The sequence below is a fragment of the Phoca vitulina genome, unplaced genomic scaffold (genome assembly GCF_004348235.1).
Source record: "Phoca vitulina isolate PV1807 unplaced genomic scaffold, GSC_HSeal_1.0 scaffold12, whole genome shotgun sequence".
Classification (NCBI taxonomy): Eukaryota; Metazoa; Chordata; class Mammalia; order Carnivora; family Phocidae; genus Phoca; species Phoca vitulina.
Genome location: NW_022589715.1, coordinates 31869617 through 31885937, shown reverse-complemented (window position 1 = coordinate 31885937; position 16321 = coordinate 31869617). Strand labels below are relative to the sequence as shown.

The window sequence follows — 16321 nt, the reverse complement described above, 5'->3', positions numbered from 1 at the left end:
AAACTGCACATGCAACTACCTGTTTATATATGCAGTAACTTGAATTATACATGAAAATTCCACATGGATGCCCAGAATCAGCACTGTGTTAATTCAAGAAGTATATTAAAATTTTTGGATGTATTTAGTAGCAGAACCTAAGAAAAATCTGTTCTTTAAACAGGGTTTTCTTAAAAAAAAAAAAAAAAAAAAAAAAAGATCTGTTAGTTGGAATCTACTGTTTCAAGGAATCGACTCTTCCTAGAAAAAATAATCTGTAATAAATATTGATCTTATAATACATTTTTTTAATTCTGGGAAACTCCATATTTAGATCTTTTAAAGAGTCTGTAAGTCTGTAAAATTTCCCCTATCCCATAAAACTTAAGAGTCATATTGAAAATAAAATTTAAATGATAAATGTCAGTTGCAGAAGTTATCACCTTTTCATTTGAATGCTTGACTTCTATTGGATAATTCTCTTCCAAGAGACCTTCTTGGGAAAAGAGGTGACAGCCAACTCATTGCCTAATTGATTTAGGAACAGTGCCCAGGGAGACAGTCCAATTAAGTTTACAAGCTGGCAATTAGCAGGAAGCCCTCTAAATCCCTACACTGAGAGCCTGTTTACTTTAGTAAGAAGGCAAATGTGATAGAGATAGGAAGAGAAAGCTGTGCTTTTTGCAAAGCTGTTGTGAATAGGCCCACAAGGGAGGGCTGAAGAAAAGCTAGGTGTATGTGGGCAGACAGCCTTTTGTTTGACAGGTAACTGGGTAATTTAGAGAGAGAGAGAGAGAGAAAGAGAGAGAGTGAGTGTGTGTGTGTGTGTGTGTGTGTGTGTGTGTGTGTGTGTGTGTGTTTTAACAGACATGCAAAACAGCTAACATCCACTTTAATGAGTGTTGTGTATGGAGACATACAACTGTTAAACATGTAGCTGGGCAAAGTAGAACTGGATTATCTTACAATGAAGGAGATTCCAAACATTTTTTTCTTGGACAACATGAATATTATAGATTTAGTTGCATTTTTATTACGGGGAGAGAATATAGCCCTCATGTTATATCCATTATATCTTTCAGGTTCATCAAGTCATTGTCAATTAGATTTATTTCATGGGTTCAATTTCAGAGGTAGATACACTACAAAAAAAAAGTAAACTGACAGCTATTTAACAAATACTTCATTCAATGTCTTTAAAAACTTAACTTCATATCACAGAGACAAATCATGTAATGGGTTTTAAAAATATATTTACTTTTCTGTGTTTTCAAGTTGTAATAATAGGCATTAATTAAAAACTAGTTTTTAAACTTAAGTGAGGTTCTCTCAAGAATGTTAAGTTATACAAAACTACCTAAAGAATATTATAGGGCATAGCTGGGAAGGCAAAACTGCAAAAGACAAATCATACTAATACAATTTTGTTTTAAAGTTTCCTGGTTGAGGGGCGCTTGCTGGCTCAGTCAGTAGAGCATAAGACACTTCATCTCCAGGTTGTAAGTTCAAGCCCCACGTTGGGTGTAGAGATTACTTAAAAATAAAATCTTTAAAATCTAAAAAAAAAAAAAGTTTCCTGGTTGAAATGGGCTATATTAATACATGATTTTCATAATATTGAAAAATCTTTTTCAATATTTTTATCTAAAAGGAAACAAAAAAAGTTATACAACTCTCTGCCCAAATTCTCCAAACATTTGCTTTTTCTTCTTTTAAAACACTGGTCTTACACATTCCAATCTGGGAAGCAATGGATACTTATTATCTAAAATAATTTTTTAATAGAAAAAGTATTTTATTCGTATAACACTTTTAAGATTTTTATTTATTTATTTGAGAGAGAGAGAGTACATAAGAGAGCACAAGTGGTAGAGAGAGAGAAGCAGGCTGCCCATTGAGCAGGGAGCCTGATGCGGGGCTCGATCCCGGGACTCTGGGATCATGACCTGAGCCGAAGGCAGCCGCTTAACTGAATGAGCCACCTTAACTGAAGGTGCCCCAACACAGAACTTTTTAATGGGCATAGTAAGTACTTTTAAAATATTCACATATGTATTTATTTTGGAAAGTATCAAATGTGGAAGTTTAAGCTTTTCATGCATCACAATGGGCAATTAGTGCAATTTCCAAATTCTTCACTATCTAATGTTCCTTAACATTTAGAAAATCACCCACAGCGCTTTCTTAAAGAAACTATATGAGGCACCTGGCTGGCTCGGTTGGTAGAGCACGTGATTCTTGATCTCAAGGTCGTGAGTTTGAGCCCCAGGTTGGGCATAAAGATTACTTGAAAAAAAAAAAGAAACTATATGAAATGTTTGAAAGGCAAACCTATTTATGGAAAAACATAGAAAACCTCCATTTCTAGAATGGTTTTATTCTCTTAATCATAACGTCATCATCATAAACATTTTAATTTACTTACTCACCAACTTCCTTGACTTACCAAGTTTAAACAAAAGTGCACCCAAAGGTCCTCTGTCAAACCTGAGGAAGAGGAGATCATAGATGTCCCCACATTCTGGCTTCTGAGAAACCACCTGAGGAGCTATCCACTGCATTTGAACAAGACTGCTGGAAATGTCAAAGAATTTATTGAACTGCAGAATCTCCCTGGGTGAGCGGTCTTCAGCCAGGAGCTGGATGTTAATAGGGGATAAAGCCATATCAAAAATCTGAAGCTCCCCTTGGTTGCTGCCAACTAGTAGAATGGCGCCACTTGGGTGGCAGCTTATTAATGAAGGCAAAAGTTCAGCCTGGGCTAAGAGAGTTACTCTACGGTGAGTTTCATAAAGAATTACTGAAGAATCTTCACAGCCCAGAATCAGTTTGTCTTCAGTAACATTCCTGCAGCAGCTAATGGCCTTTGATCTTAGTGGTATTCTGGTTACTGATATACACTGGATTTTGTTCCGAACGTATTCGTAGATGCAGCTGTCAGCCATAGGCTCTTTGTCTACACTGATGGAGCGCTCCACTGTCAACACCTGATAAGGCTGTTTGGTGCCAAAGCGAATATCCAGTGGATCCCATTCCGTGCGGACACAACTCAGAACCTGCAAGAAATGTTATCAAGTATGTTCACACAGACCTTGGTTTTTCTTCAGCAGTCACACACAGGCCTGCATATTAATCCAGCATCCTACTGAAGAGCATCAATTATCACCCTAATCATCAGCAACATATAAGTATGTATGTGCTATATATATTTGTATATATTTCTCTCACATAGAACATCTATAAATATATATAGCACATATAGAATGCAGCTGCAAAATTGTAAGATTTTAACATTAACACGTTGTTTTTGAAAGTCTGTAAATAACTTAAAGACAAATATGTTCAATATATAAAAATTAATAAAGTGGCCTTTTACTAAGCAGAATATCTAAAAACATCAGAAGTTTAATTTTTAAAAGAATGAATAAAGGACTTTAAATAATTTAGCTAATCTCATTCCCACCCACTAGGCTTCCCAGTTCTGAAACTTTTGGTAAATTACTTACCAGAATACTTCTAATTAGTAAGGTAGGGTAGGCAAAGGAAAAAACTAGAACCCTGTTAAAACAGTCTTATAGAAATATTTTACTATCAGAAATGATCTGAAGGTTGTTAAATACATAAATGACCAAGAGAAAGAAATGTTATATAATAATATAATGCACTGGTTTTAAAACAAAACAAACAAACAAAAATAAGTAATATGGTTTGTCAATACTGATGAAGTAAAATTTTTAAATCATCTTTACTGTAGAAAGAAAAGGCTACAAGGAACACCTGGGCAGAAGAATAAAGAAATAAAACAACAGGCCATTCACTTTATTTTTATGTAAATGTGGGAGGCCAAGAACCTGGAGAGTATTATTTTTTTTTTTTTAATTTTTTTTTTTTTTAAGATTTTATTTATTTGCGAGGGAGAGAATGAGAGACAGAGAGCATGAGAGGGAGGAGGGTCAGAGGGAGAAGCAGACTCCCTGCTGAGCAGGGAGCCCGATGTGGGACTCGATCCCGGGACTCCAGGATCATGACCTGAGCTGAAGGCAGTCACTTAACCAACTGAGCCACCCAGGCGCCCGAACCTGGAGAGTATTATTAAAGAGGAGATTGTCTAACACTTGGTCAAAAACTTTAAAATCAGATGCAGAAACATTAAAAAGCATGTTTCTACACATGTGACAAAATTTTAGAATTATATACATACACACACAAAAGTGTATGTAAAGTATGATGATATTCAACTAAGTCCTAAGTCAGAGTTAATAGTATTATACCAAGGTCATTTTTCTGGATTTGACAATGAACTACAGTAATGTAAGATACTATCATTGGAGCAAATTGGGGGAAAAGTACAGGGAATTTGCTTTTAGCAATTTGAGCAGTTTCTTGAGAGTCAAAACATTTCAAAATTTAAAGTTTCACTGTTTTTTGTTTTTTAAAGCACAAATAGCTATGTTACATAGTGCTTGGGGATAGGAAGGAGGGACTGATGGAATTTTTTTTTAAAAATCCATCCTATACATCATCACCTAATTAATCTCCCTAAAGTAAATGTTTTCATTCTTACTCCCCTGTTCAAACCCTTCTAATGAATTAAATTTGTATTCCCCTGCTTAGAATGCAAAATCCTGTAGGACCTATATCCAATTCCTTCCCTCCCTCTCACTCTCTTTCCTGCTCTTGATTTTCTTTTTTATCTAATAAATATATGAATATGAGCTATGTGCCAGGTACTGGTCCTAGGTTTCTGGGGATACAACAGTAAGTCCTCAGTCCCAGAGAATGTGCACTCAAATGGCTTAACACAAGGCAACAGTTCACAAGCAAACATACATAGGATGTTAGTGATCCTATATTTGTACTTCCTGAGTACTGAGAAAAATAAAACAAAGTAGGGGGAATGGAGAGTGACAGGAGTGAGAGGGAGTGATATACAGAAGTCGGGACAGGCCTCTCTGATAAGGGTGACCTGAAAGAAGTAAGGGTGAGCCACCTAGCTCTCAGGCAGAGGAAACAAACACCCTGAGGTGGTGCTCTCTGCCTGATCAAGGGAAAGAGCTAGAGAAGGAGGAGGAAGAAAGTAGTGGGAATTGGGGAAGGGAACAGATTATGCAGTAGCTTGTAGGCCATTTTAGGAACTTTGGCTTTTTCCCTAAATGAGATGAGAAGCCATAAGCAAAGAAGGACATGATCTGACTTGCAAATTCTAGTGTTATCTTCTCCAGTCTCCCCTCATTACTCTAAATTCAAATTAAAATCTGCCCTGCATTTTTACAGCTCTATAACTTGTTAAATTAGTTTAACAAGGAGACCATTAGACTGAGGTGGCTCTAATGCCATGGTGCCTACATGAGCAAAACCAAAGTCAAAGCGTGTAAATGCCTCAAAGTGACAAAATCAAAATGCTAAGGATACCAACCACAAAGAGCCAACTAGGCTTTAAGCTATAGCCAATCAAATAATTTCCTTTCGTCGCTTCTGCCCTTTCTCATATCCCCTAGTTCCTATCAGCAGAGTTCCTAACCACTTCCAGTTTGTCACTGCCCAGCTGGAATAAATTTCTGCTCAAATAAGCTCTTAAAATTTTAAATATGCCTCAGTTTATCTTTTAACAACTTCACTCACGTCCTTTGCCTGCAATCCACCCATAGACTCAGTTTTTTCTATCATCATATCTACCCTTGAGGAACTAGAACAAATGCTATTTCAGTTTCTGGATTCCTTCCAGCTGGGTGGCATCCTTTCTCTCTTTGATCACACCTCCTCTGTATCCCCTTCCCCACTCTAACTTAGCCAATGACTTGCTTGGGACATTCAGCCTTCTATTTACTTCTAATATTTGGACAAATGTCCTCCTTTTCACTGTAAGCTTAAAAAAAAAAACATCTCACCATCTCATCTATTTTACACTTCTTTTATATGTCTTATGTAGCAGCTAGCCAAAAGTATGGGTATGCAGGTAGTGGGTATGCAATAAACTTTCAAAACTATGAATTAAATACACACACATAATATAATGCTGGTTGAAATACCATACTTCCAGAAGGCTTAAAGTTTTGTAAAGGAATCCTCTGAGCAGAAAACTGAGAGGCCAACTGACTCTGAATACGGCCTGTACTCACACAGAAACAGCCTAAAAGGAAGAGTCTAGCCAGATGGCAGTCTTGACATACTACAAATTAGGCTCAAGGTCCAGGGAGAATGGTAAAGGCTTCCTGATTTCCAAGAGTTTATGTCAACCCAATAGGCTCTGTAGTTTCACCAAGAGAAAGGGTAAGTATGACACTGCAATTTATAAGAAATCTATATATATGATTATTCAGATAACCAAAATATATTTCTCATATATATTTAGTCTTCTTCCACAGTTCCTGGCTCACAGGTCCCAAAACTCTTGGAATTTCCTAAGTGCAGAGAGTGAAAAAAAGGTGTCTTTTGTTATGTTAATGAAGTGACTTCTGTGAAGTACCTAAGGGTGAGGGTTGGTTGTCAAGGGTTGTCAACCATGTGTTCAGAGGGTTGGAACTTTCAGTCCCACTCCCAGACCTCCCAGAGGGAAGAGGGGCTGGAGGATGAGTCAATCACCAATGGCCAATGATTTAATTAATCATGTCTATGTAGTGAAGCCAAAAGGGAGGGGTTTGGAGAGTTTCAAGGTTGGTGAATATATGGAGATACCAGGAGAGTGGAAGCCTGGAGAGGGCATGGAGGCTCTGAGCCCTTTCCCCATACTTTGCTCTATACATCTCTTCCATCTAGCTGTTCCTGAGTTATGTCCTCTTACAATAAACTGGTGATCTAATAAATAAAATGTTTCCCTGAGTTCTCTGAGCTACTCTGGCAAATAAATCAAACCCAAAGAGGGGTCAGAGGAATCTCTGATTTACAGCCAGCCAGTCAGAAGTCCAGGTTGTTACATCAGACTGGCATCTGAAGTCCAAGGAGGAGGTTGTGGGAACCTCCAGTCTGTAGCTGGTAGGTCAGAAGCACAGGTTTCAGGGCTTGTGACTGGCATTTGAAGTGGAGGATGGGGTGCAGTCTTCTAGGACTGAGGCCCTTAACCTGTGGGATCTCCAGGCAGATAGTATCAGAATTACGATACCGTGCTGGTGTCCAAGAATTGCTTGGTGGTATGGGGGGAATCCCCCCCACACCTCACCATTAGAATTGGTACCAGAAACAATTCCACTGTCAATCCCAGATAACTCTAAAATGCTAGCCTAGGTCAGAGGATCACCTGCTATCTTCCCCACTAAATAGCTCAAATTCATTTAACAAAAGAAAATGTCTTACATAGCATAAAGATACCATAAAAGTTTAAAGATTAAGAGAGAGTCCAGGACGGCAGAGGAGTAGGAGATCTTAGTTTCATCTGGTCCCAGGAATTCAGCTAGATAGCTATCAAATCATTCTGAACACCTGCAAATTCAACCAGAGATCAAAGAAAAGAATAGCTGCAACTCTACAAATAGAAAAGTGACCACTTTCTGCAAGATAGGAGGTGAGGGGAAGTGAATCCAATGTGATATATGAGAAGATAAACCACGGAGGGAGGAAGCCTCTGTAAGCCGGCTACCGGAAAGTAATAGAGCAGCCGAGCACAAAATCGGAACTTTTAGAAGTCCGCTCCAGTGAGGGACATCCCTGCCTGAAAGGTGCTCAGGTGGCAAAGTGAGATGGAATCCTAGATGGGACAGTGTGGTCTCAGGATCCCCAGGGTCACAGGAAGACCAGGGGTGCCTGAGTGCGGCAGAGTTCCCAGGCATTGGAGCAGGGAAGCTGGCTGTAATCAGCGAGTCCAGGAGTGGGCTCTCAGCTCGGGATCGCCATAAACCCCGAACCACAGCACCACCAGGGGACTGTTCTCTGAGCAGGGGCCCAACAAGCAGAACTGGGAAGATCCCCCTTCTTCCTCTGGGGAGGAGCAGTGTGGGTGTGCACCACAGGAGTCTGCAGGGTTTGAAGACTCCAAATGGGGTCATGTGCCAGAGATAGAAATGCTCGGTCACAGGTTAGGAGAGCAGAGAGAGCAGATGGAGACCAGGGAGACAGGAGTGATGGACATCTTTTCCCTGAGGGTGCACTGAGGGGTGGGGCCCTGAGCTTGCGGAGATGGGATTGGAGACTGGGAGGCCGCCATGTTCATTCTCATCCTCTAAAGCAGCACAGAAAGCCTTCAGGGAACAAAAGCCACAAAGAGCAATCCAGAGACTTACTTAGCCTGGCCCCCTGGCAAGGGCAGTGAAATTCCGCCTTGGGCTGAAGACATCCAAATGGCCAACAGACACATGAAAAAGTGCTAGAAAGGGGAACCCTCCTACACTGTTGGTGGGAATGCAAGCTGGTGCAGCCACTCTGGAAAACAGTATGGAGGTTCCTCAAAAAGTTGAAAATAGAGCTACTGTACAATCCAGCAATTGCACTACTGGGTATTTACCCCAAAGATACAAATGTAGGGATCCGAAGGGGTACATGAACCCCGATGTTTATAGCAGTAATGTCCACAATAGCCAAACTGTGGAAAGAGCCAAGATGTCCATCGACAGATGAATGGATAAAGAAGATGTGGTATATATATACAATGGAATGTTATGCAGCCATCAAAAGGAATGAAATCTTGCCATTTGCAACGACATGGATCAACTGGAGGGTATTATGCTGAGCGAAATAAGTCAATCGGAGAAAGACATGTATCATATGACCTCACTGATATGAGGAATTCTTAATCTCAGGAAACAAACTGAGGGTTGCTGGAGTGGTGGGGGGTGGGAGGGATGTGGTGGCTGGGTGATAGACACTGGGGAGGGTATGTGCTATGGTGAGCACTGTGAATTGTGTAAGACTGTTGAATCACAGACCTGTACCTCTGAAACAAATAATACATTATATGTTAAACAAACAAACAAAAAGATAGCAGGAAGGGAAAAATGAAGGTGGGGGAAATCGGTGGGGGAGATGAACCATGAGAGACTATGGACTCTGAGAAACAAACTGAGGGTTCTAGAGGGGAGGGGGGTGGGGGGATGGGTTAGCCTGGTGATGGGTATTAAAGAGGGCATGTACTGAAGGGAGCACTGGGTGTTATACGCAAACAATGAATCATGGAACATCACATCAAAAACTAATGATGTAATGTATGGTGATTAACATAAAATAATAAAATTTAAAAAAAAAAGAAAGAAAGAAATTCTGCCTGGGGCAAAGACACTTGAGAATCAATGCAACAGTCCCCTCCCCCAGAAGATCAGCAAGCCAAGACCAAGTTTACTGATCACCGAGAACTGCAAAACTCCACCGCTAGGGGAATGTAGTATATAGTATTCATGGTTTTTTTTTTCCCCACGATTCTTTAGTCTTTTAATCTTAATTTTTTTTCCTCTTTCCTTTTTCAACCAATTTCTTATTTTATCAACTATTTTTTAAAATCTTTTTAAATTTTCATTTTTACAGTTACATTCCATCCTTTCATTGTATTTAATTTTATTTTTGTATACAAGTAAGTTTCTTTTTCCTTTACAATTTTGGGATTCAGTTTCTTCTAACAGACCTAAATACACCCAGAATCTAGTCTATGGCTCTGTTCTTTTCACCTGTTTGATCATATTCTCTCTCTTTTTCTTCTTTTTGTTTGTTAAAGTTGTTTTTAATTTTCATCTTTACATTTATATTCTATCATTTCAATGTATTTAATTTTATTTTTGTATATATATAAGTTTTTCTTTCTTTACAATTTTGAAGATGTAGATTCTTCTAACAAACCGACCAACATACACTCAGGATATAGTGCATTGCTCTGTTCTGTAAACCTGTCTGTTTATATTCCTTCTTTGTTCTTGCCTTTTAATTTTCATTTTTACAGTTATAGTCTATCCTTTCATCGTATTTAATTTTACTTTTGTACATATATGTTTTTCTTTATTTACAATTTTGGGACCTAGTTTTCTAACAAACAGACGAAAATACAAACAGGATCCAGTGTATTCCTCTGTTCCATCCACCTGTCTGATTATATGCTCTTTTTTTTCCCTCAGTTTTGGGTCTTATCTGATTTGTTTAGTGTATATTTCTCTGGGGTCATTGTTGCCATTTTAATTTTTTGTTCTCTCGTTTATCTATTCTTCTCTGGGCAGAATGACAAGATGGAAAAACTCATCTCAAAAAGGAGAACAAGAGGCAGAACTGACTGCCAGGGACCTAATGAGTATGGATATAAATAAGTAAGATGTCGGAATTAGTTCAAAATAACGATTATAAAGATACTGGCTGGGTTTGAAAAACACATAGAAGACACTAGAGAATCCCTTTCTGGAGAAATAAAAGAACTAAAATCTAATCAAGTAAAATAAAAAAGGCTATTAATAAGATGGAATAAAAAATGGAGGCTCTAACTGCTAGGATAAATGAGGCAGAAGAGACAATTAGTGACATAGAAGACCAAATGATGGAGAATAAAGGAGCTGAAAAAAAGACATAAACAACTACTGGATCACGAGGGAAGAATTCGAGAGATAAGTGATACCATAAAGTGAAACAACATTAGAATAATTGGGATCCCAGAAGAAGAAGAAAAAGAGAGGGGCAGAAGGTATATTGGAGCAAATTATAGCAGAGAACTTCCTAATTTGGGGAAGGAAACAGGCATCAAAATCCAGGAGGCACAGAGAACCCCCTCAAAATCAATAAAAATAGGTCAACACCCTGACATCTAATAGTAAAACTTACAAGTCTCAGGATCAAAGAGAAAATCCTGAAAGCAGCTCGGGACAAGAGTTCTGTAACCTACAATGGTAGAAACATTAGAGTGGCAGCAGAGCTATCCACAGAGACCTGGCAGGCCAGAAAGGACTGGTGTGATATATTCAGGGTACTAAACAAGAAAAATATGCAGCCAAGAATACTTTATCCTGCTAGGCTGTCATTGAAAATAGAAGGAGAGATAAAAACCTTCCAGGACAAACAGAAACTAAAAGAATTTGCAATCACCAAACCAGCCCTACAAAAAATATTGAAAGGGGTCCTTTAAGCAAAGAGAGAGCCTAAAAGCAACATAGACCAGAAAGGAACAGAGACAATATACAGTAACAGTCACCTTACAGGCAATACAATGGCACTAAATTCATATCTTTCAGTAGTTACCCTGAATGTAAATGGGCTAAATGCCCCAATCAAAAGACACAGGCTAACAGATCAGATAAAAAAGCAAGACCCATCAATATGCTGTCTGCAAGAGACTCATGTTAGACTCAAAGACACCTCCAGATTGAAAGTGAGGGGGTGGAAAACCATTTACCATGCTAATGGACGTCAAAAGAAAGCTGGGGTGGCAATCCTTCTATCAGACAAATTAGATTTTAAACAAAAGACTGTAATAAGAGATGAGGAAGGACACTATATCATACTTAATGGGTCTAGCAACAAGAAGATCTAACAATTGTAAATATCTATGCCCCTAACATGGGAGCAGCCAATTAATAACAAAATCAAAGAAACACATCGACAACAATACAATAATAGTAGGGGATTTCAACAGCCCCCTCACTGAAATGGACAGATCATCTAAGCAGAACATCAACAAGGAAATGAAGGCTTTAAATGATACACTGGACCAGATGGACTTCGCAGATATATTCAGAACATTCCATCCCAAAGCAACGGAATACACATTCTTCTCTAGTGCACATGGAACATTCTCCAGAATAAATCACATCCTAGGTCACAAATCAGGTCTCAACCAGTACCAGAAGACTGGGATCATTTCCTGCGTATTTTCGGACCACAATGCTTTGAAACTTGAACTCAATCACAAGAGGAAAGTTGGAAAGTACTCAAATGCGTGGAGATTAAAGAGTATCCTACTAAAGAATGAATGGGTCAACCAAGAAATTAAAGAAGAATTAAAAAAATTTATGGAAACAAATGAAAATGAAAACACAACTGTTCAAAATCTTTGGGATGCAGCAAAGGAGGTCCTGAAAGTATATAGCAATACAAGTCTTTCTCAAGAAACAAGAAAGGTCTCAAATATACAACCTAACCCTACATCTAAAGGAGCTGGAGAAAGAACAGCAAATAAAGCCTAAACCCAGCAGGAGAAGAGAAATAATAAAGATCAGAGCAGAAATCAATGAAACGGAAACCAAAAGAACAGTAGAACATATCAACGAAACTAGGAGCTGGTTCTTTGAAAGAATTAACAAGATTGATAAACCCCTGGCCAGACTTATCAAAAAGAAAAGAGAAAGGACCCAAATAAATAAAATCATGAATGAAAGAGGAGAGATCACAACCAACACCGAAGAAATACAAACAATTCTAAGAACATATTATGAGCAACTATATGCTAGCAAATTAGATAATCTGGAAGAAATGGATGCATTCCTAGAGATGTATAAACTACCAAAACTGAAATAGGAAGAAATAAAAAACATGAACAGACCCATAACCAGCAAGGAAATTGAAGCAGTAATCAAAAATCTCCCAACAAACAAGAGTCCAGGGCCGGATGGATTCCCAGGGGAATTCTACCAGACATTTAAAGAAGAATTAATATCTATTCTTCTGAGTCTGTTTCAAAAAATAGAAATGGAAGGAAAACTTTCAAACTTTTCCTATGAGGTCAGCATTACCTTGATCCCAACACCAGAGAAAGACCCCATCAAAAAGGACAATTACAGACCAATATCCCCAATGAACATGAATGCAAAAATTCTCACCAAGATATTAGCCAATAGGAATTCCACAGTACGTTAAAAGTATTATGCACCACAACCAAGTGGGATTTATTCCTGGGTTGCAAGGGTGGTTCAACATCCCCAAATCAATCAATGTGATACACTACATTAATAAAAGAAAGGACAAGAACCATATGATCCTCTCAATAGCTACAGAAAAGGCATTTGACAAAGTACAGCATCCTTTCTTGATTAAAACTCTTCACAGTGTGGGGATAGAGGGAATATACCTCAATATCATAAAAGCCATATACGAAAATCCCACAGTGAATATCATTCTCAATGGGGAAAAACTATGAGCTTTTCCCCTGAGGTCAGGAGAGCAGACAGGGATTTCCCCTCTCACCACTGTTGTTCAACATAGTACTAGAAGTTCTAGCCTCAGCAATGAGACAAGAAAAACTAAGAAAAGCATCCAAATCAGCAAAGAAGAAGTCAAACTCTCACTCTTTGCAGATGACACGATACTCTATGTGGAAAACCCAAAAGACTCCACCCAAAATTGCTAGAACTCATACAGGAATTCAGTAAAGTGGCAGGATATAAAATCAATGCACAGAAATCATTTGCATTTCTATATGCTAACAACAAGACAAAAGAAAGAGAAATTAAGGAGCCAATCCCCTTTACAATTGGACGAAAAACCATAAGATAACTAGGAATCAACCTAACCAAAGAGGCAAAGGAGCTATACTCAGAAAACTATAGAACACTCATGAAAGAAATTGAGGAAGACACAAAGAAATGAAAAAATGTTCCATGCTCATGGATTGGAAGAACAAATATTGTTAAAATATCTATGCTGTCTAGAGCAATCTATACATTCAGTGCAATCCCTATCAAAATACCATCAACTTTTTTCACAGAAATCCAAAGCTATTGGCATCACAATTCTGGACTTCAAGCTCTATTACAAAGTAATAATCATCAAGACAGTGTGGTACTGGAAAAAAACACACACACAGATCAGTGGAACAGAATAGAGAACCCAGAAATGGGCCCTCAACAATATGGTCAACTAATCTTCGACAGAGCAGGAAAGAATAGCCAATGGAAAACAGTCTCTTCAACAAATGGTGTTGGGAAAATTGGACAGCCACATGCAGAAGAATGAAACTGGACTATTTTCTTATGCCATACACAAAAATAGACTCAAAATGGATTAAAGTCCTAAATGCAAGATAGGAATCCATCAAAATCCTAGAGGAGAACACAGGCAGTAACCTCAGTGACCTCAGCTGCAGCAACTTCTTGCTAGACACATCTTCAAAGGTAAGTGATCCAAAGGCAAAAATGAACAATTGGGACTTCATCAAGATAAAAAGCTTTTGTACAGCAAAGGAAACAGTCGACAAAACCAAAAGACAACCAACAGAATGGGAGAAGATACTTGCAAACATTTTATCAGATAAAGGGCTAGTATCCAAAATCTATAAAGAACTTATCAAACTCAACACCCAAAAACCAAAGAATCTAATCACGAAATGGGCAGAAGACATGAACAGACATTTCTCCAAAGAAGACATACAAAAGGCCAACAGACATATGAGAAAAGGCTCAACATCACTCAGCATCAGGGAAATACAAATCAAAACCACAATTAGATACCACCTCATACCAATCAGAATGGCTAAAATTAACAAGTCAGGAAATGACAGATGTTGGTGAGGATGCGGAGAAAGGGGAACCCCTCTTACACTGTTGGTAGGAATGCAAACTGGTGTACCACCCCAGAAAACAGTATGCAGGTTCCTCAAAAGGTTGAAAATAGAGCTACCCTATGACCTAGCAATTGCACTAGTAGGTATCTACCCCGAAGATAAAAATGTAGTGATCTGAAGGGGCACCTGCACCCCAATGTTTCTAGGAGCAATGTCCACATAGCTAAACAATGGAAAGAGCCCAGATGTCCATGGACAGATGAATGGATAAAGATGTGGTACATATATACAATGGAATACTACTCAGCCACCAAAAAAATGAAATCTTGCCATTTGCAATGACGTGGATGGAATTAGAGGGTATTATGCTAAGCGAAATAAGTCAATCAGAGAAAGACAATTATCATATGATCTCACTCATATGTGGAATTTAAGAAATAAAACAGAGGATCACAGGGGAAGAGAGGAAAAAATAAAACAAGACAAAATCAGAGAAGGAGACAAACCATCAGAGACTCTTAACCAAAGGAAACCAACTGAGGGTTGCTGGAGGGGGTGGGGGTGGGGAGATGGGGTAAGTGGGTGATGGACATTAGGGAGGGCATGTGATGTAATGAGCACTGGGTATTATATAAGACTGATGAATTGCTGACCTCTACCTCTGAAACCAGTAATACATGATATGTTAATTAAATGAATATAAATAATAAAAATCTAAAAAAATTAATATGTAAATAAAAAGGAAAAAATAAAGATTAAAAAACACTTGAGTATGTGTAAGTTTCAATAAAGAGTATTCCCACCAAAAATAATAAGCAGCAAGAAAATAGATACTATGCTCATCACTTTTCATACATTGTTTTATTTAAACTTTTTAATACTCCAAAGTTTGGTGTTACAATTTTTGTTCTAGAGATAAGGAAAATGAGTGTCAGACAGATGGTTTAAGAAGTCCTTGATCCCAAGGTTAATAAGTGATAGAGCTGTATTTTCAAATCCAGGTCTGTCTGACTCTAAAAACCAAGTTCTCTGCAAGACACACTGTGAGCATAGGGAATTAATAAGTTTCCACAAAGGTCCCAGCTTTTCCTCAATGTGATTAGAGGGCATGCATGAGAAGAACCACAGGGCATTAGGAACCTCAAGTGTAGTGGAAGGATCCCCACAGAGCGGAGGAGTGAGAATTAGGTGAATGAAATGAAGAGACAAATTATGCAAATGTCAATGGAGCCTATTAAACTGAGTATGAAAAAGAGGCTTGTGCTGATGATCTGGGCAACTTTACTTAGCATGATTGAGGAAGTTTGGAAGGCAAGGGTCTTAATAAACTGACTTCTTTTAAAGATGCTTCATTCTTGTATTGATTGAGTTGTACTGAAAATAGCGTACTTTGTAAGTGTAAATGTAAAAACATCCCTAAATGAACCAAATACAAACTAAACTATTTCCTCACCACAAAAATTATACAAACACAGATATCATTGTCAGTTTTTGCATTTGTTTGTACAGAAGAAGATAAAAAGGAAAACTTTAAGTTTCTACTATGATGTTACATGAAATCTTTTGAAAATAATGTCATTAGAAAGGGTCCAGTTTATATGACTTAAAATATAATAAGATGACAGCATTAAAATCCAAAATACCTGTAGGCTTAAAAGTATTTGACATAGTTAGGTTCAAAATTTAATTCTAAGTTGGACTTGAGCCTATACAACAGCCACAGAGCAACACCACACAGCAGAAGCAGCACATAATAGGGGCTGACTCCTTGTTTTGGTGATAGAGAGCTCTGGAGTCTGGGGCAAGATAACCTCTTGGAACTGTGGTTTTCTCATCTGTAAGATGTGGATTTATTCACCCGTGCTGCAGGGATCCGAAAGGGTACGTGTACCCCGATGTTTATAGTAGCAATGTCCACAATAGCCAAACTGTGGAAAGAGCCAAGATGTCCAT

General features: G+C 38.3%; 1 protein-coding gene across 2 annotated transcripts in view; it reads right to left on the bottom strand.

The window, feature by feature from the left end:
* Positions 1-16321, bottom strand: part of WDPCP (WD repeat containing planar cell polarity effector) — a 399135-nt gene that overhangs the window by 231257 nt on the left and 151557 nt on the right. For both annotated transcript variants that reach the window (XM_032410864.1, XM_032410865.1), the window contains one exon: positions 2426-3035. In XM_032410864.1, the coding sequence (XP_032266755.1) occupies positions 2426-3035 (610 nt within the window). The remainder of the gene's footprint in view (positions 1-2425; positions 3036-16321) is intronic.